Source organism: Channa argus, unplaced genomic scaffold, assembly GCF_033026475.1.
Source record: "Channa argus isolate prfri unplaced genomic scaffold, Channa argus male v1.0 Contig004, whole genome shotgun sequence".
Taxonomy (NCBI): domain Eukaryota; kingdom Metazoa; phylum Chordata; class Actinopteri; order Anabantiformes; family Channidae; genus Channa; species Channa argus.
Window position 1 is genome coordinate 1,263,479 of NW_027125223.1, and position 27,372 is coordinate 1,290,850.

General features: G+C 40.3%; 1 protein-coding gene across 1 annotated transcript; it reads right to left on the reverse strand.

The window, feature by feature from the left end:
- Nucleotides 1–13,026: 13,026 nt before the first annotated feature.
- Nucleotides 13,027–27,050, reverse strand: LOC137109505 (uncharacterized). The gene is made up of 2 exons (XM_067494931.1): nt 22,119–27,050; nt 13,027–18,826 (listed from the first exon to the last, which is right to left on the reverse strand). Exons 1-2 carry the CDS (start codon nt 27,034–27,036, stop codon nt 13,848–13,850), a joined length of 9,897 nt encoding a protein of 3,298 aa, XP_067351032.1. The 5' UTR covers nt 27,037–27,050; the 3' UTR covers nt 13,027–13,847.
- Between the last annotated feature and the right edge of the window lie 322 nt (nt 27,051–27,372).

A 27,372-nucleotide genomic window follows, 5' to 3' on the forward strand; every position in this document is an offset into this window, starting at 1 on the left:
TTTCATTAACCCGATGACAACGGGCTCCTGACGTTTGGCAGCTTCTAAATGAAAACTCTCCTCTTTCCTATTCCTTTTCTTAGGATTTTCGGATTCCAATAATTCCTTTTTTTTTTCAATATCATTAACACTTCCCCTACTCAACAAAGTACGTGAGCCATGCTCGCTTCTCTCTCTCGTGCCTGCGCTCTCTCGTGTGTGCGCTTTCTCTCGTGTGTGCCCTCTCTCGGACGGAAACTGCACTGTAAAACTTCCGGTCATAAAAATAAATTAACTTGCCATAAATAAATTTTGATGGTAACATAAACTAAGAACAAACATCAACATGAAGTTGATTTTTGAATGAACATTTTGTTCTACCTATTTATATTTTAACCCTACCTGTGCAACCGGGTTACACTTGCCTTCATATTTGACCCAGAACAACTCAGTTCAGCATGGAAATGTCATTGCAACATCTTTTATTTAGCCAGAAATAAGGAGTTTAAGTTTTTATGCGCTTAAAAGCATTTTCAGGCCAAATAAGCTGATTTCTGCCAATTGCAGCAAAAATACTGAAGGGAAAGTGGGTTTGCCTTCATATTTGACCCAGAACAACTCAGTTCAGCATGGAAATATCATTGCAACAGCTTTTATTTAGCCAGAAATCAAGAGTGGAAGTTTTTATGCGCTTAAAACCATTTTCAGGCCGAATGAGCTGATTTCTGCCAATTGTAGCAAAATACTGAAAGGAAAGTGGGTTTGCCTTCATATTTGACCCAGAACAACTCAGTTCAGCATGGAAATATCATTGCAACAGCTTTTATTTAGTCAGCAATCAAGAGTGTAAGTTTTTATGCGCTTAAAAGCATTTTTCGGCCGAATGAACAAATATGCTTGTTTCTGCCAATTGTCGCAAAATACTGAAGGGAAAGTGGGTTTGCCTTCATATTTGACCCAGAACAACTCAGTTCAGCATGAAAATATCATTGCAACAGCTTTTATTTAGTCAGAAATCAAGATTGTAAGTTTTTATGCGCTTAAAAGCAATTTCAGGCCGAATGAGCTGATTTCTGCCAATTGTAGCAAAATACTGACGAGAAAGTGGGTTTGCCTTCATATTTGACCCAGAACAACTCAGTTCAGCATGGAAATATCATTGCAACATTTTTTATTTAGCCAGAAATAAGGAGTTTAAGTTTTTTTGCGCTTAAACGCATTTTCAGGCCGAATGAGCTGATTTCTGCCAATTGTAGCAAAATACGGAAAGGAAAGTGGGTTTGCCTTCATATTTGACCCAGAACAACTCAGTTCATAATTTAAATATCATTACAACAGCTTTTATTTAGCCAGAAATCAAGATTGTAAGTTTTTATGCGCTTAAAAGCATTTTCAGGCCGAATGAGCACATATGCTTGTTTCTGCCAATTGCAGCAAAATACTGAAAGGAAAGTCGGTTTGCCTTAATATTTGACCCAGAACAACTCAGTTCAGCATGGAAATATCATTGCAACATCTTTTATTTAGCCAGAAATAAGGAGTTTAAGTTTTTATGCGCTTAAAACCATTTTCAGGCCGAATGAGCTGATTTCTGCCAATTGTAGCAAAATACTGATAGGAAAGTGGGTTTGCCTTCATATTTGACCCAGAACAACTCAGTTTAGCATGGAAATATCATTGCAACAGCTTTTATTTAGCCAGAAATCAAGAGTGGAAATTTATATGCGCTTAAAACCATTGTCAGGCCGAATGAGCTGATTTCTGCCAATTGTAGCAAAATACTGAAGGGAAAGTGGGTTTGCCTTCATATTTGACCCAGAACAACTCAGTTCAGCATGGAAATATCATTGCAACAGCTTTTATTTAGCCAGAAATCAAGAGTGTAAGTTTTTATGCGCTTAAAAGCATTTTTCGGCCGAATGAACAAATATGCTTGTTTCTGCCAATTGTCGCAAAATACTGAAGGGAAAGTGGGTTTGCCTTCATATTTGACCCAGATCAACTCAGTTCAGCATGAAAATATCATTGCAACAGCTTTTATTTAGCCAGAAATCAAGAGTGGAAATTTATATGCGCTTAAAACCCTTGTCAGGCCGAATGAGCTGATTTCTGCCAATTGTAGCAAAATACTGAAGGGAAAGTGGGTTTGCCTTCATATTTGACCCAGAACAACTCAATTCAACATGGAAATATCATTGCAACAGCTTTTATTTAGCAAGAAATCAAGAGTGGAAGTTTTTTAGGCCGAATGAGCAAATATGCTTGTTTCTGCCAATTGCAGCAAAATACTGAAGGGAAAGTGGGTTTGCCTTCATATTTGACCCAGAACAACTCAGTTCAGCATGGAAATATCATTGCAACAGCTTTTATTTAGCCAGAAATCAAGAGTGGAAGTTTTTATGCGCTTAAAACCATTTTCAGGCCGAATGAGCTGATTTCTGCCAATTGTAGCAAAATACTGAAAGGAAAGTGGGTTTGCCTTCATATTTGACCCAGAACAACTCAGTTCAGCATGGAAATATCATTGCAACAGCTTTTATTTAGTCAGCAATCAAGAGTGTAAGTTTTTATGCGCTTAAAAGCATTTTTCGGCCGAATGAACAAATATGCTTGTTTCTGCCAATTGTCGCAAAATACTGAAGGGAAAGTGGGTTTGCCTTCATATTTGACCCAGAACAACTCAGTTCAGCATGAAAATATCATTGCAACAGCTTTTATTTAGTCAGAAATCAAGATTGTAAGTTTTTATGCGCTTAAAAGCAATTTCAGGCCGAATGAGCTGATTTCTGCCAATTGTAGCAAAATACTGACGAGAAAGTGGGTTTGCCTTCATATTTGACCCAGAACAACTCAGTTCAGCATGGAAATATCATTGCAACATTTTTTATTTAGCCAGAAATAAGGAGTTTAAGTTTTTTTGCGCTTAAACGCATTTTCAGGCCGAATGAGCTGATTTCTGCCAATTGTAGCAAAATACGGAAAGGAAAGTGGGTTTGCCTTCATATTTGACCCAGAACAACTCAGTTCATAATTTAAATATCATTACAACAGCTTTTATTTAGCCAGAAATCAAGATTGTAAGTTTTTATGCGCTTAAAAGCATTTTCAGGCCGAATGAGCACATATGCTTGTTTCTGCCAATTGCAGCAAAATACTGAAAGGAAAGTCGGTTTGCCTTAATATTTGACCCAGAACAACTCAGTTCAGCATGGAAATATCATTGCAACATCTTTTATTTAGCCAGAAATAAGGAGTTTAAGTTTTTATGCGCTTAAAACCATTTTCAGGCCGAATGAGCTGATTTCTGCCAATTGTAGCAAAATACTGAAGGGAAAGTGGGTTTGCCTTCATATTTGACCCAGAACAACTCAGTTTAGCATGGAAATATCATTGCAACAGCTTTTATTTAGCCAGAAATCAAGAGTGGAAATTTATATGCGCTTAAAACCATTGTCAGGCCGAATGAGCTGATTTCTGCCAATTGTAGCAAAATACTGAAGGGAAAGTGGGTTTGCCTTCATATTTGACCCAGAACAACTCAGTTCAGCATGGAAATATCATTGCAACAGCTTTTATTTAGCCAGAAATCAAGAGTGTAAGTTTTTATGCGCTTAAAAGCATTTTTCGGCCGAATGAACAAATATGCTTGTTTCTGCCAATTGTCGCAAAATACTGAAGGGAAAGTGGGTTTGCCTTCATATTTGACCCAGATCAACTCAGTTCAGCATGAAAATATCATTGCAACAGCTTTTATTTAGTCAAAAATCAAGATTGTAAGTTTTTATGCGCTTAAAAGCATTTTCAGGCCGAATGAGCACTTATGCTTGTTTCTGCCAATTGCAGCAAAATACTGAAAGGAAAGTGGGTTTGCCTTCATATTTGATGCATAACAACTCAGTTCAGCATTGAGATATCATTGCAACAGCTTTAATTTACTCAGAAATAAAGAGTGGAAGTTTTTCAGGCCAAATGAGCAAATATGCTTGTTTCTGCCAATTGCAGCAAAATACTGAAAGGAAAATGGGTTTGCCTTGATATTTGACCCAGAACAACTCAGTTTAGCATTTAAATATCATTGCAACAGCTTTTATTTAGCCAGAAATCAAGAGTGGAAGATTTTTATGCGCTTAAAAGCATTTTCAGGCCGAATGAGCTGATTTCTGCCAATTGAAGGAAAATACTGAAAGGAAAGTGGGTTTGCCGTCATATTTGAACCAGAACAACTCAATTCAGCATTTAAATATCATTGCAACAGCTTTTATTTAGCCAGAAATCAAGAGTGGAAGATTTTTATGCGCTTAAAAGCATTTTCAGGCCGAATGAGCTGATTTCTGCCAATTGAAGGAAAATACTGAAAGGAAAGTGGGTTTGCCGTCATATTTGAACCAGAACAACTCAATTCAGCATGGAAATGTCATTGCAACAGCTTTTTTTTTAGCCAGAAATCAAGAGTGGAAGATTTTTATGCGCTTAAAAGCATTTTCAGGCGAAATAAGCTGATTTCTGCCAATTGTAGCAAAATACTGAAAGGAAAGTGGGTTTGCCTTCATCTTTAACCCAGAACAACTCAGTTCAGCATTTAAATATTATTGCAAAAGCTTTTATTTAGCCAGAAATCAAGAGTGTAAGTTTTTATATGCTTAAAAGCATTTTCAGGCCGAATGAGCTGATTTATGCCAATTGTAGCAAAATACTGAAAGGAAAGTGGGCTTGCCTTCATATTTGACCCAGAACAACTCAGTTCAGCATGGAAATGTCATTGCAACATCTTTTATTTAGCCAGAAATAAGGAGTTTAAGTTTTTATGCGCTTAAAAGCATTTTCAGGCCAAATAAGCTGATTTCTGCCAATTGCAGCAAAATTCAATTCAATTCAATTCAACTTTATTTATATAGCGCCAATTTACAACAAAGTCATCTCAAGGCACTTTACAGAATAAAGTCCAGACTACACAAGTATGTAGAAGCAACCCAACAAATCCCCTTTGAGCAAGCCCTAGGCAACAGTGGAGAGGAAAAACTCCCTTTAATGGGAGAAACCTCCAGCAGAACCAGGCTCAGGGTGGGTGGCCATCTGCCTTGACCGGTTGGGGTGAGTGGAAAGTGGAGAAAGAAAAGAAAAGAGCAACGAAAAGCAACAACAAAACAACAAGAAAAGCAACAACAAAACAACAAAAAAGCAACAACAAAACAACAAAAAAGCAACAACAAAGCATCGTACAGGTTGTAGGATATAGAATTAATGGTATACAGTGGTGACAAGTAAATGTATAGAGAAAAGCTAGTTCAGGTTGAGTGAGTAGTTTAACTATAAGCTTTATCAAAAAGGAAGGTTTTAAGCCTAGTCTTAAAAGTAGAGAGGGTGTCTGCTCCCCGAATTTGGATTGGAAGCTGGTTCCACAGGAGAGGAGCTTGATAGCTAAAGGCTCTGCCTCCCATTCTACTTTTGCAAACTCTGGGAACCACAAGTAGGCCTGTATTTTGGGATCGAAGTGGTCTAATCGGGCGATACAGAACTATGAGATCTTTTAAATATGATGGAGCTTGACCATTAAGAGCTTTGTATGTAAGGAGGAGGGTTTTGAACTCTATTCTAGATTTTATGGGAAGCCAATGAAGAGAAGCTAGTGAAGGTGAAATATGATCTCTCTTTCCTAATCCAGTCAGCACTCTTGCTGCAGCATTTTGGATTAATTGAAGGCTTTTTAGGGAGTTATTAGGACACCCCAGAAGTAGGGAATTACAGTAGTCCAACCTAGAAGTAACAAATGCATGGACCAGTTTTTCGGCATCACTTTGAGACAGGATGCTTCTAATTTTAGCAATGTTCCGTAGGTGGAAGAAGGCTGTTCTAGAGATTTGTCTTATATGTGACGTAAATGCCAAATCCTGGTCAAAAATAACTCCAAGTTTCCTCACCGCAGTACTGGAGGCCAAAGTTATGTCATCTAAAGTAACTATATTGTTAGACAGCATATTTCTCATGTTTTTAGGCCCAAAGAGGATGATTTCAGTTTTGTCTGAATTTAGAAGTAGGAAATTGTAGGACATCCAGGTCTTTATGTCTTTTAGACATGCTTCAAGTTTGACTAATTGGTTAGTATCTTCTGGTTGCACAGATAAATAGAGCTGGGTATCATCTGCATAGCAGTGGAAGTTTATGGAATGTTTCCTAATAATTTTGCCTAAAGGTGACATGTACAGATTAAAAAGTATTGGTCCTAACACAGAGCCCTGTGGAACTCCATAGCTAACTTTGGTGCATAAAGAAGAGTCATCATTAACATGAACAAGTTGGAATCTGTCTGACAGATAAGATTTAAACCAATGTAATGTGGTTCCTTTAATCCCAAATCCATGTTCTAGTCTCTGTAATAAAATGTTGTGGTCAATGGTGTCAAATGCGGCACTAAGGTCTAGTAAGACGAGTACGGACACAAGTCCGTTATCTGAAGCGAGGAGAAGATCATTGGAGACTTTTACCAGTGCTGTTTCTGTACTGTGATGAGCTCTATATCCTGACTGAAAGTCTTCATACAAATTATTCCTGTAAAGGTGATCACATAATTGTTTTGCAACTACTTTTTCCAGGATTTTAGAGATAAACGGGAGATTTGATATTGGTCTATAGTTGGCTAAATCACCTGGATCAAGACAGGGTTTTTTAAGTAATGGTTTGATTACAGCAACTTTATAAGCCTTTGGTACATAGCCAGTTTCTAAAGATAGGTTAATCAAATCTAATATGAAAGTGTCTATTAAAGGTAGAACATCTTTAAGCAATTTGGTTGGAACAGGGTCTAAAAGACATGTTGTTAGTTTTGAGGAGGCGATAGTTGAACTTAGCTCAGTGAGATCTATGGGTGAAAAACAGTCTAAGATGGATTGGGGCCTTATTGAGGATTCTAGAGCTGTTGTACATGAAGATCTATCTGTAATATTTGTAGGGAGGATCTGGTGAATCTTTTCCCTAATGGCTGCAATTTTATCAGTAAAGAAAGTCATAAAGTCATTGCTGCTCAAAGTTAAGGGTATACTAGGCTCAACAGAACTATGGCTCTTAGTCAGCCTGGCTACAGTGCTGAACAGAAACCGGGGGTTGTTCTTGTTTTCCTCTATTAGTGCGGAATAATATGCTGTTCTGGCATCACGGAGAGCTTTTTTGTACATTTTTAAACTGTTTTTCCAGGCTAACCGGGATTCTTCTAAATTAGTGGAACGCCACTTCCTCTCTAATTTTCGTGACGCCTGCTTTAAGCTGTGCATTTGTGAATTGTACCATGGAGGTCGGCTCCTCTGATTCACTGCCTTTTTTTTCAGAGGGGCAACTGTATCTAGTATCATACGCAATGAGGCTGCAGAATCGTCAACTAAGTAATCAATTTGTACAGGAGTAAGATGGCTACTCACCATAGTATTGACACATGGTGGTGAAAAAGATGAAGAGATAATTTCTTTAAAAATATTCACAGCATTTTCAGATAAACATCTGCTGTAGTGGAATTTTTTCCTAACTGCTGTATAGTCCGTTATTGTAAATTCAAATGTTATTAGAAAATGGTCAGACAGAAGAGAATTATGAGGAAATACTATTAAATTATCAGTTTCAATGCCATATGTAAGTACAAGGTCCAATGTGTGACTAAAACAGTGAGTGGGTTTATTTACATTTTGGGAAAAACCAATTGAATCTAGTAATGAATTAAACGCAGTGCTCAGGCAGTTACTGTCAGCATCTACATGGATGTTAAAGTCACCCACTATAATGACTTTATCTGTACTAAGCACTAAATCAGATAGAAAATCAGAAAATTCTATCAGAAACTCTGAATAAGGGACTGGAGGACGGTACATGATAACAAATAATAGTGGTTTTTGAGTCTTCCAGTTTGCGTGTGAAAGGCTAAGAGTAAGACTCTCAAATGAGTTATAACTATGTTTAGGTCTAGGAATTATTGATAAGCTAGAGTGAAATATTGCTGCTACTCCTCCACCTCGGCCTGTGCATCTAGGAACATGATAATTAATATGACTTGGGGGGGTTGACTCATTTAAACTGACATATTCTTCCTGCTGCAACCAGGTTTCAGTGAGACAAAGTAAATCAATTTGATGATCATTTATTAAGTCATTTACTAACAGAGATTTAGAAGAGAGAGATCTAATATTTAATAATCCACATTTAATAGTTTTGGGTGTTGGTTCAGTATGAGCATTAGTCTTAACTTGTATTAGATTTTTATGATTAACTCCCCTTGTGTTCATTGTTGGTTTAAAAAGTTTAATTGGTCGTGGAGCAGACATAGTCTCTATGGGGCAAATAGCAGTGTGGTTAAGATCATAACATTCAGCAAAATAATAATATTCCCTGTGTGAAAAATTAGAGTCCATAACAGCTGCATTTTGTCTGCTGGTAACGTCAGATTCTATAAATATCTCGGACTGTTTATACCTGTGGATGTTGTCGGGTGTTGGAGCGGAGGATGCAGGAGAGGTGAGCACATCAGAGCCACAGGTGTTTTCAATGGTCAGTCAGTCTCCGGAGACTGAGATGCTGTGGACAGTGTTCTCAGTCAACATCCGTGATCCCAGAAAGTTCGGGTGCAGTCCATCTTGCTTGAAGTACTGAGGACGATCCCATAAAAGATTGAAATTGTCTACGTAGAAGAGTCCGTGTGCAGAGACTTGTGGTTGAAGCCATGTGTGCAGGCTGAGGAGTCTGGAGAACCAGCCAACACCGCGACCCAGCGTGGGAATTGGGCCGGAAATGAAGAACCGTCTGTCGTGGAAATTCTCCAGTGAGTTGAAAAATGACACGAAGTCACGTTTCAGCAACTCAGACTGTTGGCGTTTGGTGTCATTTGTGCCAACGTGTATCACTACTTTTGTACTGAAGGGAAAGTGGGTTTGCCTTCATATTTGACCCAGAACAACTCAGTTCAGCATGGAAATATTATTGCAACAGCTTTTATTTAGCCAGAAATGAAGATTGTAAGTTTTTATACGCTTAAAAGCATTTTCAGGCCAAATGAGCTGATTTCTGCCAATTGCAGCAAAATCCTGAAGGGAAAGTGGGTTTGCCTTCATATTTGACCCAGAACAACTCAGTTTAGCATGGAAATATCATTGCAACAGCTTTTATTTAGCCAGAAATCAAGAGTGGAAATTTATATGCGCTTAAAACCCTTGTCAGGCCGAATGAGCTGATTTCTGCCAATTGTAGCAAAATACTGAAGGGAAAGTGGGTTTGCCTTCATATTTGACCCAGAACAACTCAATTCAACATGGAAATATCATTGCAACAGCTTTTATTTAGCCAGAAATCAAGAGTGGAAGTTTTTTAGGCCGAATGAGCAAATATGCTTGTTGCTGCCAATTGCAGCAAAATACTGAAGGGAAAGTGGGTTTGCCTTCATATTTGACCCAGAACAACTCAGTTCAGCATGGAAATATCATTGCAACAGCTTTTATTTAGCCAGAAATCAAGAGTGGAAGTTTTTATGCGCTTAAAACCATTTTCAGGGCGAATGAGCTGATTTCTGCCAATTGTAGCAAAATACTGAAGGGAAAGTGGGTTTGCCTTCATATTTGACCCAGAACAACTCAGTTTAGCATGGAAATATCATTGCAACAGCTTTTATTTAGCCAGAAATCAAGAGTGGAAATTTATATGCGCTTAAAACCATTGTCAGGCCGAATGAGCTGATTTCTGCCAATTGTAGCAAAATACTGAAGGGAAAGTGGGTTTGCCTTCATATTTGACCCAGAACAACTCAGTTCAGCATGGAAATATCATTGCAACAGCTTTTATTTAGCCAGAAATCAAGAGTGTAAGTTTTTATGCGCTTAAAAGCATTTTTCGGCCGAATGAACAAATATGCTTGTTTCTGCCAATTGTCGCAAAATACTGAAGGGAAAGTGGGTTTGCCTTCATATTTGACCCAGAACAACTCAGTTCAGCATGAAAATATCATTGCAACAGCTTTAATTTACTCAGAAATAAAGAGTGGAAGTTTTTCAGGCCAAATGAGCAAATATGCTTGTTTCTGCCAATTGCAGCAAAATACTGAAAGGAAAGTGGGTTTGCCTTCATATTTGAACCAGAACAACTCAATTCAGCATGGAAATGTCATTGCAACAGCTTTTTTTTTAGCCAGAAATCAAGAATGGAAGATTTTTATGCGCTTAAAAGCATTTTCAGGCGAAATAAGCTGATTTCTGCCAATTGTAGCAAAATAGTGAAAGGAAAGTGGGTTTGCCTTCATATTTGACCCAGAACAACTCAATTCAGCATGGAAATATCATTGCAACAGCTTTAATTTAGCCAGAAATCAAGATTGTAAGTTTTTATGCGCTTAAAAGCATTTTTCGGCCGAATAAACAAATATGCTTGTTTCTGCCAATTGTCGCAAAATACTAAAGGGAAAGTGGGTTTGCCTTCATATTTGACCCAGAACAACTCAGTTCAGCATGGAAATATCATTGCAACATCTTTTATTTAGCCAGAAATAAGGAGTTTAAGCTTTTATGCGCTTAAACGTATTTTCAGGCCGAATGAGCTGATTTCTGCCAATTGTAGCAAAATACGGAAAGGAAAGTGGGTTTGCCTTCATATTTGACCCAGAACAACTCAGTTAAGCATTTAAATATCATTACAACAGCTTTTATTTAGCCAGAAATCAAGATTGTAAGTTTTTATGCGCTTAAAAGCATTTTCAGGCCGAATGAGCACATATGCTTGTTTCTGCCAATTGCAGCAAAATACTGAAAGGAAAGTGGGTTTGCCTTAATATTTGACCCAGAATAACTCAGTTCAGCATGGAAATATCATTGCAACATCTTTTATTTAGCCAGAAATAAGGAGTTTAAGTTTTTATGAGCTTAAAAATATTTTCAGGCCGAATAAACTGATTTCTGCCAATTGTAGCAAAATACTGAAAGGAAAATGGGTTTGCCTTCATATTTGACCCAGAACAACTCAGTTCAGCATGGAAATTTTATTGCAACAGCTTTTATTTAGCCAGAAATCAAGAGTGGAAGTTTTTATGCGCTTAAAAGCATTTTCAGGCCAAATGAGCTGATTTCTGCCAATTGCAGCAAAATACTGAAGGGAAAGTGGGTTTGCCTTCATCTTTGACCCAGAACAACTCAGTTCAGCATGGAAATGTCATTGCAACATCTTTTATTTAGCCAGAAATAAGGAGTTTAAGTTTTTATGCGCTTAAAAGCATTTTCAGGCCAAATAAGCTGATTTCGGCCAATTGCAGCAAAATACTGAAGGGAAAGTGGGTTTGCCTTCATATTTGACCCAGAACAACTCAGTTCAGCATGGAAATATTATTGCAACACCTTTTATTTAGCCAGAAATCAAGAGTGGAATTTTTTTAGGCCGAATGAGCAAATATGCTTGTTTCTGCCAATTGCAGCAAAATACTGAGGGGAAGGGGGTTTGCCTTCATATTTGACCCAGAACAACTCAGTTCAGCATGGAAATATCATTGCAACATCTTTTATTTAGCCAGAAATAAGGAGTGTAAGTTTTTATGCGCTTAAAAGCATTTTCAGGCCGAATGAGCTGATTTCTGCCAATTGTGGCAAAATACGGAAAGGAAAGTGGGTTTGCCTTCATATTTGACCCAGAACAACTCAGTTCAGCATTGAAATATCATTGCAACAGCTTTTGTTTAGCCAGAAAACAAGAGTGTAAGTTTTTATGCGCTTAAAAGCACTTTCAGGCCGAATGAGCTGATTTCTGCCAATTGTAGCAAAATACTGAAAGGAAAGTGGGTTTGCCTTCATATTTGACCCAGAACAACTCAGTTCAGCATTGAGATATCATTGCAACAGCTTTAATTTAGCCAGAAATAAAGAGTGGAAGTTTTTCATGCCGAATGAGCAAATATGCTTGTTTCTGCCAATTGCAGCAAAATACTGAAAGGAAAATGGGTTTGCCTTCATATTTGACCCAGAACAACTCAGTTCAGCATGGAAATATTATTGCAACAGCTTTTATTTAGCCAGAAATCAAGAGTGGAAGTTTTTATGCGCTTAAAAGCATTTTCAGGCCAAATGAGCTGATTTCTGCCAATTGCAGCAAAATACTGAAGGGAGGGTGGGTTTGCCTTCATATTTGACCCAGAACAACTCAATTCAGCATGGAAATATCATTGCAACAGCTTTTATTTAGCCAGAAATCAAGAGTGGAAGTTTTTATGCGCTTAAAAGCATTTTCAGGCCAAATGAGCTGATTTCTGCCAATTACAGCAAAATACTGAAGGGAAAGTGGGTTTGCCTTCATCTTTCACCCAGAACAACTCAGTTCAGCATTTAAATATTATTGCAAAAGCTTTTATTTAGCCAGAAATCAAGAGTGTAAGTTTTTATACGCTTAAAAGCATTTTCAGGCCGAATGAGCTGATTTATGCCAATTGTAGCAAAATACTGAAAGGAAAGTGGGCTTGTGTAACCCACTCGAGTAATACACCTCCCTCTAGGTTCGAAAGGAGGCAAGCGTCAGTGCAACAATCACTAAACATGAGACATCAATGAATTTACCAACTGGAACTTTAGTTTAACTTATATACATATACAACAATACAATGACAAAATATATTTACAGAAAATAAAATTTGGGCCCTTTAACCAAAAAAACAATAGTCCTTAATAGTGTTTTTTTTTCAATTAGTGATCACTTTGTTAAATTTAGAATGTTCTCCTTTTGAAGGTTTTCCAAAGTAGTCTTCTAATAAAATCAAGTCAAAGTCTGTGAGTTAGTCTGTTGGTAGATTTCAGTATGAAGTCTGACCTGTCAGTTCTGATGGATCACTATTTTCTGGGTTGCACCCTTGTGGGATGTTCAACTGTGTATTGCTCCACTGTCTGGAGCAATCCTACCATACGCAGACCACTTATCCAACTATCCAGCGGCCGTGAGGGTGCTGGGTTCCTGAAGATCCAATGGGAGGCTCGCCATCTATGGAATCTCTAGGTATTCTTTGCTGGAATTTCCAGATGGTTCTCACTCCAATAAAAAAACCTGACCTGCATTTATAAACAGGCTCATAATTTCCGTTCTGCTTCTTACATATTTTATATGTACATACATACATACATACATACATGTACATACACATTCAAAATTCAGATTTATAATGAAATTAATTTCATGCTCCTTGAACAATGTAAATTAGCGACAATAATTGCAAATACTCAACATCATCATTAGAGAGGAATATTTTACTGAATTTCTTAGATAGTATTTATTAATATTATCAAAACACTCTTTACTCTTCAGTAACTCCCAAATGATTAACATCGGTACAGCACGACGCCAAAACATTAAATCAATGCTTGATTAGCAAAATAAGTAACTAATAACTAATCATGCACGGAGCATTAGCAACCCATGGTGAGGAGCTAGCTTACCGAGACAAAAGAAGTTTTCATTAACCCGATGACAACGGGCTCCTGACGTTTGGCAGCTTCTAAATGAAAACTCTCCTCTTTCCTATTCCTTTTCTTAGGATTTTCGGATTCCAATAATTCCTTTTTTTTTTCAATATCATTAACACTTCCCCTACTCAACAAAGTACGTGAGCCATGCTCGCTTCTCTCTCTCGTGCCTGCGCTCTCTCGTGTGTGCGCTTTCTCTCGTGTGTGCCCTCTCTCGGACGGAAACTGCACTGTAAAACTTCCGGTCATAAAAATAAATTAACTTGCCATAAATAAATTTTGATGGTAACATAAACTAAGAACAAACATCAACATGAAGTTGATTTTTGAATGAACATTTTGTTCTACCTATTTATATTTTAACCCTACCTGTGCAACCGGGTTACACCCTCCCCCTCTGAACTGACATGAGTCCCTTCATGTCTTTCTTTCATAAGGACATTGGCTATCAAATGTCTCAACTAAAGCTCTGTTAAATCCATCTAGGATGGTCTGAGCAAAAGAAATTAAAGGATTTCCTAACTGGGAGTAAGTAAACTTTCCGGGTGCTTTCCTGAGACGTTCAGACCTACGTAATGTAACACTAGGTGTTTCCATATTGGAACTATCTGACCTTTCTACATCAACATGACCACTAGCCCTAGTCGGCTGGCTACCATCCTCCCTGGAATCATTGACAAATGGTGATAAACTTGGCAAAAAGTGATTCTCTCTCTCAGTTTGATCCTCTTGCATGCTTTCAATTTCTCCTGCTCCTGCTGCTATTATGTCGTCTGACCACAATATACTTGAGGATTCCAACTGCCTCTCCTCTTCTTCCATTTGTGGTTCATCTTTTCCTTTTCCTGACAATGACGCAACAGGTACATCCCTTACAGTATTTGCCATTGGTTGATCAGTTTTATTTTGTCTTTCCATTTCAGTTATGTCTTTCTCTGTTCCATTAATAGGCATGAGATCATAGTTAGACTCCTCCCTTAAAGGGTAGTTTTCGGCACGTTCAAAGTTGTTCAAATCAGTGTCAAGTAAGTTGTTAATTGTGTTTGAGATTTCCTCCCTTGGTGAGTTTGACATGTTAGCCATAAGTGATTCAGATAGGTTAACAGTTATCTCTCCTCGTTCTTTTTTTTTTGTTTGATCCTGTTCTTCATGTGAAAGATCTGTTTGGGTATCTGCTCCACTGATTGTAGTAGCAAATCCCTGCTTTGGAACCACACTAAAAGGCTCAAGAACTTTTGTCTTTGTCTCAATGATTTTCATGGGATAGAACAAAGGATCATCAGTGTCCTCATCATCTGAGTACAGAGGATTTTCATCCAATTGAGTATGACACTGTTGCCTTGTTCTAGGTTTTCTAGGTGGTGATGTCTTTACAGGTTCCTCCTCTACTTCAGAGAGAAATCCAATAGAGAGCAACAGATCTCTATGAAGTGTACGCACAGGCCCCTCCTGACCCTCAGGACACACCGTGTAGACGGGCAAGTCTCCTGCTCTCTTTTGAACAATATACACAGTTGATTCCCATCGGTCGGCGAGCTTGTGCTTGCCGCGAAGACGAAGATTTCGCACCAGAACTCTATCTCCTATCTCAAGAGTAGACTCTCTCACTCGCATGTCAAATCTTCGCTTGTTCTTGTCAGCTACTTTCTTCGCATTAGCTGCCGCAAGTTGGTAACTTTCAGTCAGATAAGATTTAAGCCTTTTCACATATTGTGAATGGGGTATGACTGAGCTTTCATTAACTGGCAACCCGAAAGCAATGTCGATGGGCAGTCTTGGCTGTCGCCCAAACATAAGCTCATAGGGTGTAAAACCAGTTACTTCGTTTTTCGTGCAATTGTATGCATGAGTGAGAGGCTTCACATACTCACGCCACTTGGTCTTCTCTTGCTCTTTTAGAGTACCCAGCATGCTCAGCAACGTACGATTATATCGTTCCACTGGATTCCCTCTGGGATGATAGGGACTTGTTCTGATTTTTCTTATCCCAACTAGACTACAAAGCTCTTTGATGATTTGTGACTCAAAATCACGACCTTGGTCACTATGAAGGCGTTCTGGGAATCCGTAGTGAACAAGAAACTGCTCCCAAAGGCATCGAGCTACTGTGGTGGCCTTTTGGTCTTTTGTAGGAATGGCAACGGCATATTTAGTGAAGTGGTCTGTAATAACCAGAATATCCTTTGTGTTATGGCTGTCTGGTTCCAGAGACAAAAAATCCATACAGACCAATTCCATCGGTCTGCTGGTATGAATACTGACCAAAGGCGCAGCCTTTTCTGGCTGGCTCTTTCTTTTCACACATCTTGCACAGCCTTTCACTTTCAACTCAACATCAGATGCCAATTTCGGCCAATAAAACCTTAGTCTGGCTAACTCAAGAGTGCGTTCCATTCCCATGTGACCCATTTCGTCATGAAGGCTGGTGAGTACTGACTGCCTTAACACCTGTGGGAGGACAAGCTGATACATTAGCTGATCATTACATTGTCGCTTTCTGTATAACAGACCATTCTTCAGTTCAAAGCGGCTCATCTCCTTGAGCATCAGTCGTAGCCCAATGGGCTCTTGCTTCGAACTGGTAGACTTTGATTCACCTGCCTCAATCAACTTAATAACAGCACTGATCTCAGGATCTGCTCTCTGTAGTTTGGCTAATTCTGTGCTACTGTACTTGGGGATTGTGGAGAGACCATTAGATGAACCTTCCTTCTCAAACACAGCTGGAACTGCATCAGGATGAACAGCAAGCGACTCTATGAGACATGGAGCTGGTGAAAGTTCATCTTGTGCCACTGTATGATACTGACAAGTCACCTTGACCACTTCTGCCGGAGCTAGATGATAAGAAGTAAACTCACGTATTCTTAAGCTTTCCTCTTGAGACTGGCTGTCACTGGTCAACTGTCCATGTGGCCTTCTTGAAAGACCATCTGCATCCTGGTTTTGCTTGCCTGCTCTGTACTTGATGTCAAACGTGAAGGTGGACAGGGCTGCTAACCAGCGGTAACCAGTAGCATCCAATTTGGCAGTGGTGAGTATATACCTGAGTGGATTGTTATCGGTGACAACAGTGAAGGTGTTTCCATACAAGTAATCGTGAAATTTCTCAGTGACTGCCCATTTTAAGGCAAGGAATTCCAGCTTATGTGCTGGATATCGAGCTTCACTGTGTGACAGACCTCTACTTGCGTAGGCAATAACTCGACTTTGCCCATCATGCTCCTGGTACAATGCCGCCCCAAGTCCAGTTGTACTAGCATCTGTGTGCAATATATATGGCAGTTTCGGATTAGCAAAACCCAGAACTGGGGATGAGGTAAGCTTTTCAATGATTTTCTCAAAGGACTCTTGACAGACTGGTGTCCATCTTTCCCCAAATGGGTCTTTGGGGTTGTAATACATGTCTGTCTTGTTTACCCTAGCTCCCTTCCGGTTTGGTGGGTAACCTGCTGTGAGCTTTGTTAAAGGCTTTACGATCTTAGAATAATCTTGTACAAATCTCCGATAATACCCAGAAAAACCAAGAAAAGATTTTAGCTCCTTTAAGGTCTGAGGTCTCGGCCAGGTCTTGAGTGCTTCAATCTTCTGAGGATCTGTTTCCACGCCATTCCGAGACACAATGTGCCCCAGATAGCGGACTGATGTTTGGGCAAATCGACATTTCTCTGGTGATAGTTTTAACCCATTGTCTCTCAAGCGGTCCAAAACATTGGTCAGCCGAACTTCGTGCTCCTCCAAAGTTTTGGAGAAAACTATAAGATCGTCGATGAAGACAAGCACTTCGCGCAAATGCATATCACCCATGCACTTCTCCATCAAACGCTGGAATGTGCTTGGTGCATTTGTTATCCCTTGCGGCATACGGTTCCACTCCCAAAATCCCAATGGACACACAAAGGCTGTTTTCGGCTTGTCACTCTCTTCCATCTCAATCTGATAGTATCCGGATTTTAGATCCATAACCGAAAACCACTGAGATCCATTCATTGCAGAGAATGACTCTTCGAGGTTAGGCAATGCATAAGCATCTTTAATCGTCTGCATGTTTAGCCTCCTGTAATCCACGCACAATCGAACATCACCATTCTTTTTCCTAACTATCACGATGGGTGATGAGAATGGGGATTCTGATTCACGGATTATCCCAGCATCAAGAAGAGTCTGAAGATGACGCCTTACAGCATCATAGTCCTGTGGGTGTATAGGACGTGGCCGATGCTTAAAAGGAGTTTCATCTTTCAGTTTGATGCTGTGTTTGGTTTTTGTGGCATGACCAAAATCAAGATCATGATGAGAGAAGACATCGGAGTAGGCATTCAATCTCTGTGTTATTCTGTTTTTCCACTCTTCGGAGAGTGGGGAATCACCAAAGTCAAACTTTAACTCTGATCCTTTGTCAAACTGTTGGCATTGAGAGCTAGCCTCTGATTGTGGACTAGAGCAGCTAGCTGTTTCGGGTTGGCAAGAGGGACTAGTTTCTTGAAGCTGATTGGTAGTGGTCTTCTGAGTTGGAGTTATTTTATAAGGAACACTGAGCTCAGCAATGACACAATTTCTTGGTAGAACAACATCATGGCTGGTTTCATTTCTTAAAACAACTGGGACCTTGTAAGGAAGACATGTCGGAATGGTTATGAGACAGCAGTCGATGAAAACGCCACCTGGCAATGAGGAAACAGAAGGCTGTTCCAATAATGCCCATTTCTCATTGTTCATAGCACCGACATTAACAGAACCCTCAAGGACAACTCTCTGACCTGCAGGAATGACATCTGGATTACAGCTGTTGAGCTTGACCAAACCAAGTCGACCAGAGCTCTGTCTATGCCTGAGCTGTAATGTTTTCAGGACCTGAAGGTACCCACAGTAAAAATTAGGACGCCATGATATATTGTCACAGACCTGTTCATAGAGAGGGTCAAGAGTGTTTGTCCCAATTAGAATGGGGATGCTGCTGTTAGAGCGAACATCTGACACTATTAGGGCAAGAGTTTGAATTTCAGGTTCGGAAGGAATAAACTCTTTCGGAAATTTAATAGTTATTTGTACATAACCTGTGTATGGAACACACTGACCATTTGCCCCCTCAACCTCGAGTATGTCACTCACTGGCTGAATGGCGTGATCTGACAGATACATGTCATAGAAGGACTGAGACACAGTTGTAACTTGTGACCCTGTATCTAGCAAAGAATTGCAATCTACTCCATTTACTTTGATGTTTGCAGTGCTCTTGCTTCCAACAAGACCCTTGGGGAATTTCTTTGTTTGTGTAGTAATGTGCTCTTTTAGCGATGCTCTTATTTTTTCTTTGCCTTTTTGGGTGGGACTCATTTTTTCACCACTTCCTATTTGTCCCTCAATAGGAATGGCTGCTAGTTTAATGTAGCAGTGTCATCGGTTATGTTGTCCTTCTCCCAGATGTGTTGCTTTTCTTTAAGCTCTTTTCTCTTGGCCTCCACTAGTGTGGGGTTGGGAGGATTGCTGCAGCCACCTGCCATATGTCCATCCTCTCCACACTGAAAGCAATACCAAGGTTTGGGTCTTTTAACTGTAGTGCCTGGCTTAGCTGCTGGCCACTTCTCATCTCCTGATTTAACTTTTGGTTTCTCTTTCTTCTTTACGGTCTCTTCTTTTTTTGAATTTCTTCCCTGCATTTGGGCAAGGGCTGAAATCTGAGCTTGGAGATCAGCTATTTGTTTCTGAATTTGCTCTAGAGCTGAGGGTGGAGTACTGACTGAAACAGGGAAGTCGTATTCAGCACCATCAGTGAAACGAACATTGTGTGCATGTGATTGAGCCTTCGTTTTGGTAAACCCTAGATGTTGCTTCATCCTGTTAGCTTTGGTTTCCAGCTTGTCTTCTTCTGTGCGCAGTAGTAACAACAACTCCGAAAAGGTAGGTGGGTCATCTCTCTTTTGTTCAAGCTGGAGTGCAGTAATCAAACTGTTATTCCAACAACCTCTACAGAATTGTTTTAAGAGTTGTTTGTCTGCATCTCTCTCTGAGATGGTATTTGTTTTAACAACCTTGTTCAAAGCGGTCTGCAATCTGCGGAGGTAGTCGGATGGCTTCTCACCAGTATTCTGATTGATATTTAGGAACTTTGCAAACAACTCATCCCTATCTTCAACTGTGGCATATGCTGAATCAAGTAGGTCTAAATAAGCTTTTGGGGTGGAATGTGGGCCTAATGATCTCAACACACTAGAAGCAGGGGGTAGTAGGCTGTCTACAATTTTCCTCACTAGTTGTGAACTTGCTATGGTGGGATCAGCTATGTAGAACTCAATACTACACCTCCAGGTCTCATAATCAACCTCAAAATTTGGGCAAGGTACTCTCCCTGAAAACGGCCTGAGCTTAACTGACGAGTGTAGTTGTGAGATTGGGTCTGTGCTTTTGACAATATGCTCCACAACCACTCTTTGTACTTCAGGTGGGCTAAGATGGTCAGAGGACAGCCTCAGGTTGGGTATTGACTCACCTATACCTAGAGTAGCAGCTGCAGTCACTTTAGCAGAATGACTGGACTCATAGGAAAACGGCTCAGATTCCACTAGCATTTCATCTTTCTTGAATTTGCTTGCAGAGGGGGAAACTACGACCATTTTACCAGGTGATACTACTGGGGCTGCTCCCCGAATTGTCTCTGGCTCATCTTCGAGACCCCCCTCCCCTACAAAATCAGTTACTCTGGCTAATTCATCTCTCAAGATATGCTCAAATGACTTGCCGCTCCTTTTAGCCATACTTTTAAGTTGTGACAAAAATTCCTGCGTAATGCCTGCACCCTTTTCACAAGAATACACATTAGCAAGAAGTTCAACATGGTGAACAATCTCTGGATTTTCATGGCAAGGCCTATTCATAGGCAGAACACTTTCGAGTGCTTTGACAGCTGAGCCAAATTCAAATTCCACAACGACACAGTTTTGAGATTCAGAACTAACCTCTGAACTTTTAATTATCCTGGCAATAGACCCATATTGTTTCAAATAATCAAAAATCTCCTCATCTGCTGTTGTATGAGACAAACCTGATATGATAAGGGAATTCGGGACCTTTATGTTTTCTGTCTCAATGCCCTCCATTGTACCCATTGTAGTCAAAGATTTGCTTCCAATTAAAAACAAAAAAATTTCAATACATCTGCAAAATACAGTACGAATCTACACTATGAAGCTGAATGAACAAATAATCCAATATGTAAAACTTGTTTAGGATTGACACACTGGCCGCAAGGCTCCTGGCTGGCTCGCCAAGTTTTACCGTGTAACCCACTCGAGTAATACACCTCCCTCTAGGTTCGAAAGGAGGCAAGCGTCAGTGCAACAATCACTAAACATGAGACATCAATGAATTTACCAACTGGAACTTTAGTTTAACTTATATACATATACAACAATACAATGACAAAATATATTTACAGAAAATAAAATTTGGGCCCTTTAACCAAAAAAACAATAGTCCTTAATAGTGTTTTTTTTTTCAATTAGTGATCACTTTGTTAAATTTAGAATGTTCTCCTTTTGAAGGTTTTCCAAAGTAGTCTTCTAATAAAATCAAGTCAAAGTCTGTGAGTTAGTCTGTTGGTAGATTTCAGTATGAAGTCTGACCTGTCAGTTCTGATGGATCACTATTTTCTGGGTTGCACCCTTGTGGGATGTTCAACTGTGTATTGCTCCACTGTCTGGAGCAATCCTACCATACGCAGACCACTTATCCAACTATCCAGCGGCCGTGAGGGTGCTGGGTTCCTGAAGATCCAATGGGAGGCTCGCCATCTATGGAATCTCTAGGTATTCTTTGCTGGAATTTCCAGATGGTTCTCACTCCAATAAAAAAACCTGACCTGCATTTATAAACAGGCTCATAATTTCCGTTCTGCTTCTTACATATTTTACATGTACATACATACATACATACATACATGTACATACACATTCAAAATTCAGATTTATAATGAAATTAATTTCATGCTCCTTGAACAATGTAAATTAGCGACAATAATTGCAAATACTCAACATCATCATTAGAGAGGAATATTTTACTGAATTTCTTAGATAGTATTTATTAATATTATCAAAACACTCTTTACTCTTCAGTAACTCCCAAATGATTAACATCGGTACAGCACGACGCCAAAACATTAAATCAATGCTTGATTAGCAAAATAAGTAACTAATAACTAATCATGCACGGAGCATTAGCAACCCATGGTGAGGAGCTAGCTTACCGAGACAAAAGAAGTTTTCATTAACCCGATGACAACGGGCTCCTGACGTTTGGCAGCTTCTAAATGAAAACTCTCCTCTTTCCTATTCCTTTTCTTAGGATTTTCGGATTCCAATAATTCCTTTTTTTTTTCAATATCATTAACACTTCCCCTACTCAACAAAGTACGTGAGCCATGCTCGCTTCTCTCTCTCGTGCCTGCGCTCTCTCGTGTGTGCGCTTTCTCTCGTGTGTGCCCTCTCTCGGACGGAAACTGCACTGTAAAACTTCCGGTCATAAAAATAAATTAACTTGCCATAAATAAATTTTGATGGTAACATAAACTAAGAACAAACATCAACATGAAGTTGATTTTTGAATGAACATTTTGTTCTACCTATTTATATTTTAACCCTACCTGTGCAACCGGGTTACACCCTCCCCCTCTGAACTGACATGAGTCCCTTCATGTCTTTCTTTCATAAGGACATTGGCTATCAAATGTCTCAACTAAAGCTCTGTTAAATCCATCTAGGATGGTCTGAGCAAAAGAAATTAAAGGATTTCCTAACTGGGAGTAAGTAAACTTTCCGGGTGCTTTCCTGAGACGTTCAGACCTACGTAATGTAACACTAGGTGTTTCCATATTGGAACTATCTGACCTTTCTACATCAACATGACCACTAGCCCTAGTCGGCTGGCTACCATCCTCCCTGGAATCATTGACAAATGGTGATAAACTTGGCAAAAAGTGATTCTCTCTCTCAGTTTGATCCTCTTGCATGCTTTCAATTTCTCCTGCTCCTGCTGCTATTATGTCGTCTGACCACAATATACTTGAGGATTCCAACTGCCTCTCCTCTTCTTCCATTTGTGGTTCATCTTTTCCTTTTCCTGACAATGACGCAACAGGTACATCCCTTACAGTATTTGCCATTGGTTGATCAGTTTTATTTTGTCTTTCCATTTCAGTTATGTCTTTCTCTGTTCCATTAATAGGCATGAGATCATAGTTAGACTCCTCCCTTAAAGGGTAGTTTTCGGCACGTTCAAAGTTGTTCAAATCAGTGTCAAGTAAGTTGTTAATTGTGTTTGAGATTTCCTCCCTTGGTGAGTTTGACATGTTAGCCATAAGTGATTCAGATAGGTTAACAGTTATCTCTCCTCGTTCTTTTTTTTTTGTTTGATCCTGTTCTTCATGTGAAAGATCTGTTTGGGTATCTGCTCCACTGATTGTAGTAGCAAATCCCTGCTTTGGAACCACACTAAAAGGCTCAAGAACTTTTGTCTTTGTCTCAATGATTTTCATGGGATAGAACAAAGGATCATCAGTGTCCTCATCATCTGAGTACAGAGGATTTTCATCCAATTGAGTATGACACTGTTGCCTTGTTCTAGGTTTTCTAGGTGGTGATGTCTTTACAGGTTCCTCCTCTACTTCAGAGAGAAATCCAATAGAGAGCAACAGATCTCTATGAAGTGTACGCACAGGCCCCTCCTGACCCTCAGGACACACCGTGTAGACGGGCAAGTCTCCTGCTCTCTTTTGAACAATATACACAGTTGATTCCCATCGGTCGGCGAGCTTGTGCTTGCCGCGAAGACGAAGATTTCGCACCAGAACTCTATCTCCTATCTCAAGAGTAGACTCTCTCACTCGCATGTCAAATCTTCGCTTGTTCTTGTCAGCTACTTTCTTCGCATTAGCTGCCGCAAGTTGGTAACTTTCAGTCAGATAAGATTTAAGCCTTTTCACATATTGTGAATGGGGTATGACTGAGCTTTCATTAACTGGCAACCCGAAAGCAATGTCGATGGGCAGTCTTGGCTGTCGCCCAAACATAAGCTCATAGGGTGTAAAACCAGTTACTTCGTTTTTCGTGCAATTGTATGCATGAGTGAGAGGCTTCACATACTCACGCCACTTGGTCTTCTCTTGCTCTTTTAGAGTACCCAGCATGCTCAGCAACGTACGATTATATCGTTCCACTGGATTCCCTCTGGGATGATAGGGACTTGTTCTGATTTTTCTTATCCCAACTAGACTACAAAGCTCTTTGATGATTTGTGACTCAAAATCACGACCTTGGTCACTATGAAGGCGTTCTGGGAATCCGTAGTGAACAAGAAACTGCTCCCAAAGGCATCGAGCTACTGTGGTGGCCTTTTGGTCTTTTGTAGGAATGGCAACGGCATATTTAGTGAAGTGGTCTGTAATAACCAGAATATCCTTTGTGTTATGGCTGTCTGGTTCCAGAGACAAAAAATCCATACAGACCAATTCCATCGGTCTGCTGGTATGAATACTGACCAAAGGCGCAGCCTTTTCTGGCTGGCTCTTTCTTTTCACACATCTTGCACAGCCTTTCACTTTCAACTCAACATCAGATGCCAATTTCGGCCAATAAAACCTTAGTCTGGCTAACTCAAGAGTGCGTTCCATTCCCATGTGACCCATTTCGTCATGAAGGCTGGTGAGTACTGACTGCCTTAACACCTGTGGGAGGACAAGCTGATACATTAGCTGATCATTACATTGTCGCTTTCTGTATAACAGACCATTCTTCAGTTCAAAGCGGCTCATCTCCTTGAGCATCAGTCGTAGCCCAATGGGCTCTTGCTTCGAACTGGTAGACTTTGATTCACCTGCCTCAATCAACTTAATAACAGCACTGATCTCAGGATCTGCTCTCTGTAGTTTGGCTAATTCTGTGCTACTGTACTTGGGGATTGTGGAGAGACCATTAGATGAACCTTCCTTCTCAAACACAGCTGGAACTGCATCAGGATGAACAGCAAGCGACTCTATGAGACATGGAGCTGGTGAAAGTTCATCTTGTGCCACTGTATGATACTGACAAGTCACCTTGACCACTTCTGCCGGAGCTAGATGATAAGAAGTAAACTCACGTATTCTTAAGCTTTCCTCTTGAGACTGGCTGTCACTGGTCAACTGTCCATGTGGCCTTCTTGAAAGACCATCTGCATCCTGGTTTTGCTTGCCTGCTCTGTACTTGATGTCAAACGTGAAGGTGGACAGGGCTGCTAACCAGCGGTAACCAGTAGCATCCAATTTGGCAGTGGTGAGTATATACCTGAGTGGATTGTTATCGGTGACAACAGTGAAGGTGTTTCCATACAAGTAATCGTGAAATTTCTCAGTGACTGCCCATTTTAAGGCAAGGAATTCCAGCTTATGTGCTGGATATCGAGCTTCACTGTGTGACAGACCTCTACTTGCGTAGGCAATAACTCGACTTTGCCCATCATGCTCCTGGTACAATGCCGCCCCAAGTCCAGTTGTACTAGCATCTGTGTGCAATATATATGGCAGTTTCGGATTAGCAAAACCCAGAACTGGGGATGAGGTAAGCTTTTCAATGATTTTCTCAAAGGACTCTTGACAGACTGGTGTCCATCTTTCCCCAAATGGGTCTTTGGGGTTGTAATACATGTCTGTCTTGTTTACCCTAGCTCCCTTCCGGTTTGGTGGGTAACCTGCTGTGAGCTTTGTTAAAGGCTTTACGATCTTAGAATAATCTTGTACAAATCTCCGATAATACCCAGAAAAACCAAGAAAAGATTTTAGCTCCTTTAAGGTCTGAGGTCTCGGCCAGGTCTTGAGTGCTTCAATCTTCTGAGGATCTGTTTCCACGCCATTCCGAGACACAATGTGCCCCAGATAGCGGACTGATGTTTGGGCAAATCGACATTTCTCTGGTGATAGTTTTAACCCATTGTCTCTCAAGCGGTCCAAAACATTGGTCAGCCGAACTTCGTGCTCCTCCAAAGTTTTGGAGAAAACTATAAGATCGTCGATGAAGACAAGCACTTCGCGCAAATGCATATCACCCATGCACTTCTCCATCAAACGCTGGAATGTGCTTGGTGCATTTGTTATCCCTTGCGGCATACGGTTCCACTCCCAAAATCCCAATGGACACACAAAGGCTGTTTTCGGCTTGTCACTCTCTTCCATCTCAATCTGATAGTATCCGGATTTTAGATCCATAACCGAAAACCACTGAGATCCATTCATTGCAGAGAATGACTCTTCGAGGTTAGGCAATGCATAAGCATCTTTAATCGTCTGCATGTTTAGCCTCCTGTAATCCACGCACAATCGAACATCACCATTCTTTTTCCTAACTATCACGATGGGTGATGAGAATGGGGATTCTGATTCACGGATTATCCCAGCATCAAGAAGAGTCTGAAGATGACGCCTTACAGCATCATAGTCCTGTGGGTGTATAGGACGTGGCCGATGCTTAAAAGGAGTTTCATCTTTCAGTTTGATGCTGTGTTTGGTTTTTGTGGCATGACCAAAATCAAGATCATGATGAGAGAAGACATCGGAGTAGGCATTCAATCTCTGTGTTATTCTGTTTTTCCACTCTTCGGAGAGTGGGGAATCACCAAAGTCAAACTTTAACTCTGATCCTTTGTCAAACTGTTGGCATTGAGAGCTAGCCTCTGATTGTGGACTAGAGCAGCTAGCTGTTTCGGGTTGGCAAGAGGGACTAGTTTCTTGAAGCTGATTGGTAGTGGTCTTCTGAGTTGGAGTTATTTTATAAGGAACACTGAGCTCAGCAATGACACAATTTCTTGGTAGAACAACATCATGGCTGGTTTCATTTCTTAAAACAACTGGGACCTTGTAAGGAAGACATGTCGGAATGGTTATGAGACAGCAGTCGATGAAAACGCCACCTGGCAATGAGGAAACAGAAGGCTGTTCCAATAATGCCCATTTCTCATTGTTCATAGCACCGACATTAACAGAACCCTCAAGGACAACTCTCTGACCTGCAGGAATGACATCTGGATTACAGCTGTTGAGCTTGACCAAACCAAGTCGACCAGAGCTCTGTCTATGCCTGAGCTGTAATGTTTTCAGGACCTGAAGGTACCCACAGTAAAAATTAGGACGCCATGATATATTGTCACAGACCTGTTCATAGAGAGGGTCAAGAGTGTTTGTCCCAATTAGAATGGGGATGCTGCTGTTAGAGCGAACATCTGACACTATTAGGGCAAGAGTTTGAATTTCAGGTTCGGAAGGAATAAACTCTTTCGGAAATTTAATAGTTATTTGTACATAACCTGTGTATGGAACACACTGACCATTTGCCCCCTCAACCTCGAGTATGTCACTCACTGGCTGAATGGCGTGATCTGACAGATACATGTCATAGAAGGACTGAGACACAGTTGTAACTTGTGACCCTGTATCTAGCAAAGAATTGCAATCTACTCCATTTACTTTGATGTTTGCAGTGCTCTTGCTTCCAACAAGACCCTTGGGGAATTTCTTTGTTTGTGTAGTAATGTGCTCTTTTAGCGATGCTCTTATTTTTTCTTTGCCTTTTTGGGTGGGACTCATTTTTTCACCACTTCCTATTTGTCCCTCAATAGGAATGGCTGCTAGTTTAATGTAGCAGTGTCATCGGTTATGTTGTCCTTCTCCCAGATGTGTTGCTTTTCTTTAAGCTCTTTTCTCTTGGCCTCCACTAGTGTGGGGTTGGGAGGATTGCTGCAGCCACCTGCCATATGTCCATCCTCTCCACACTGAAAGCAATACCAAGGTTTGGGTCTTTTAACTGTAGTGCCTGGCTTAGCTGCTGGCCACTTCTCATCTCCTGATTTAACTTTTGGTTTCTCTTTCTTCTTTACGGTCTCTTCTTTTTTTGAATTTCTTCCCTGCATTTGGGCAAGGGCT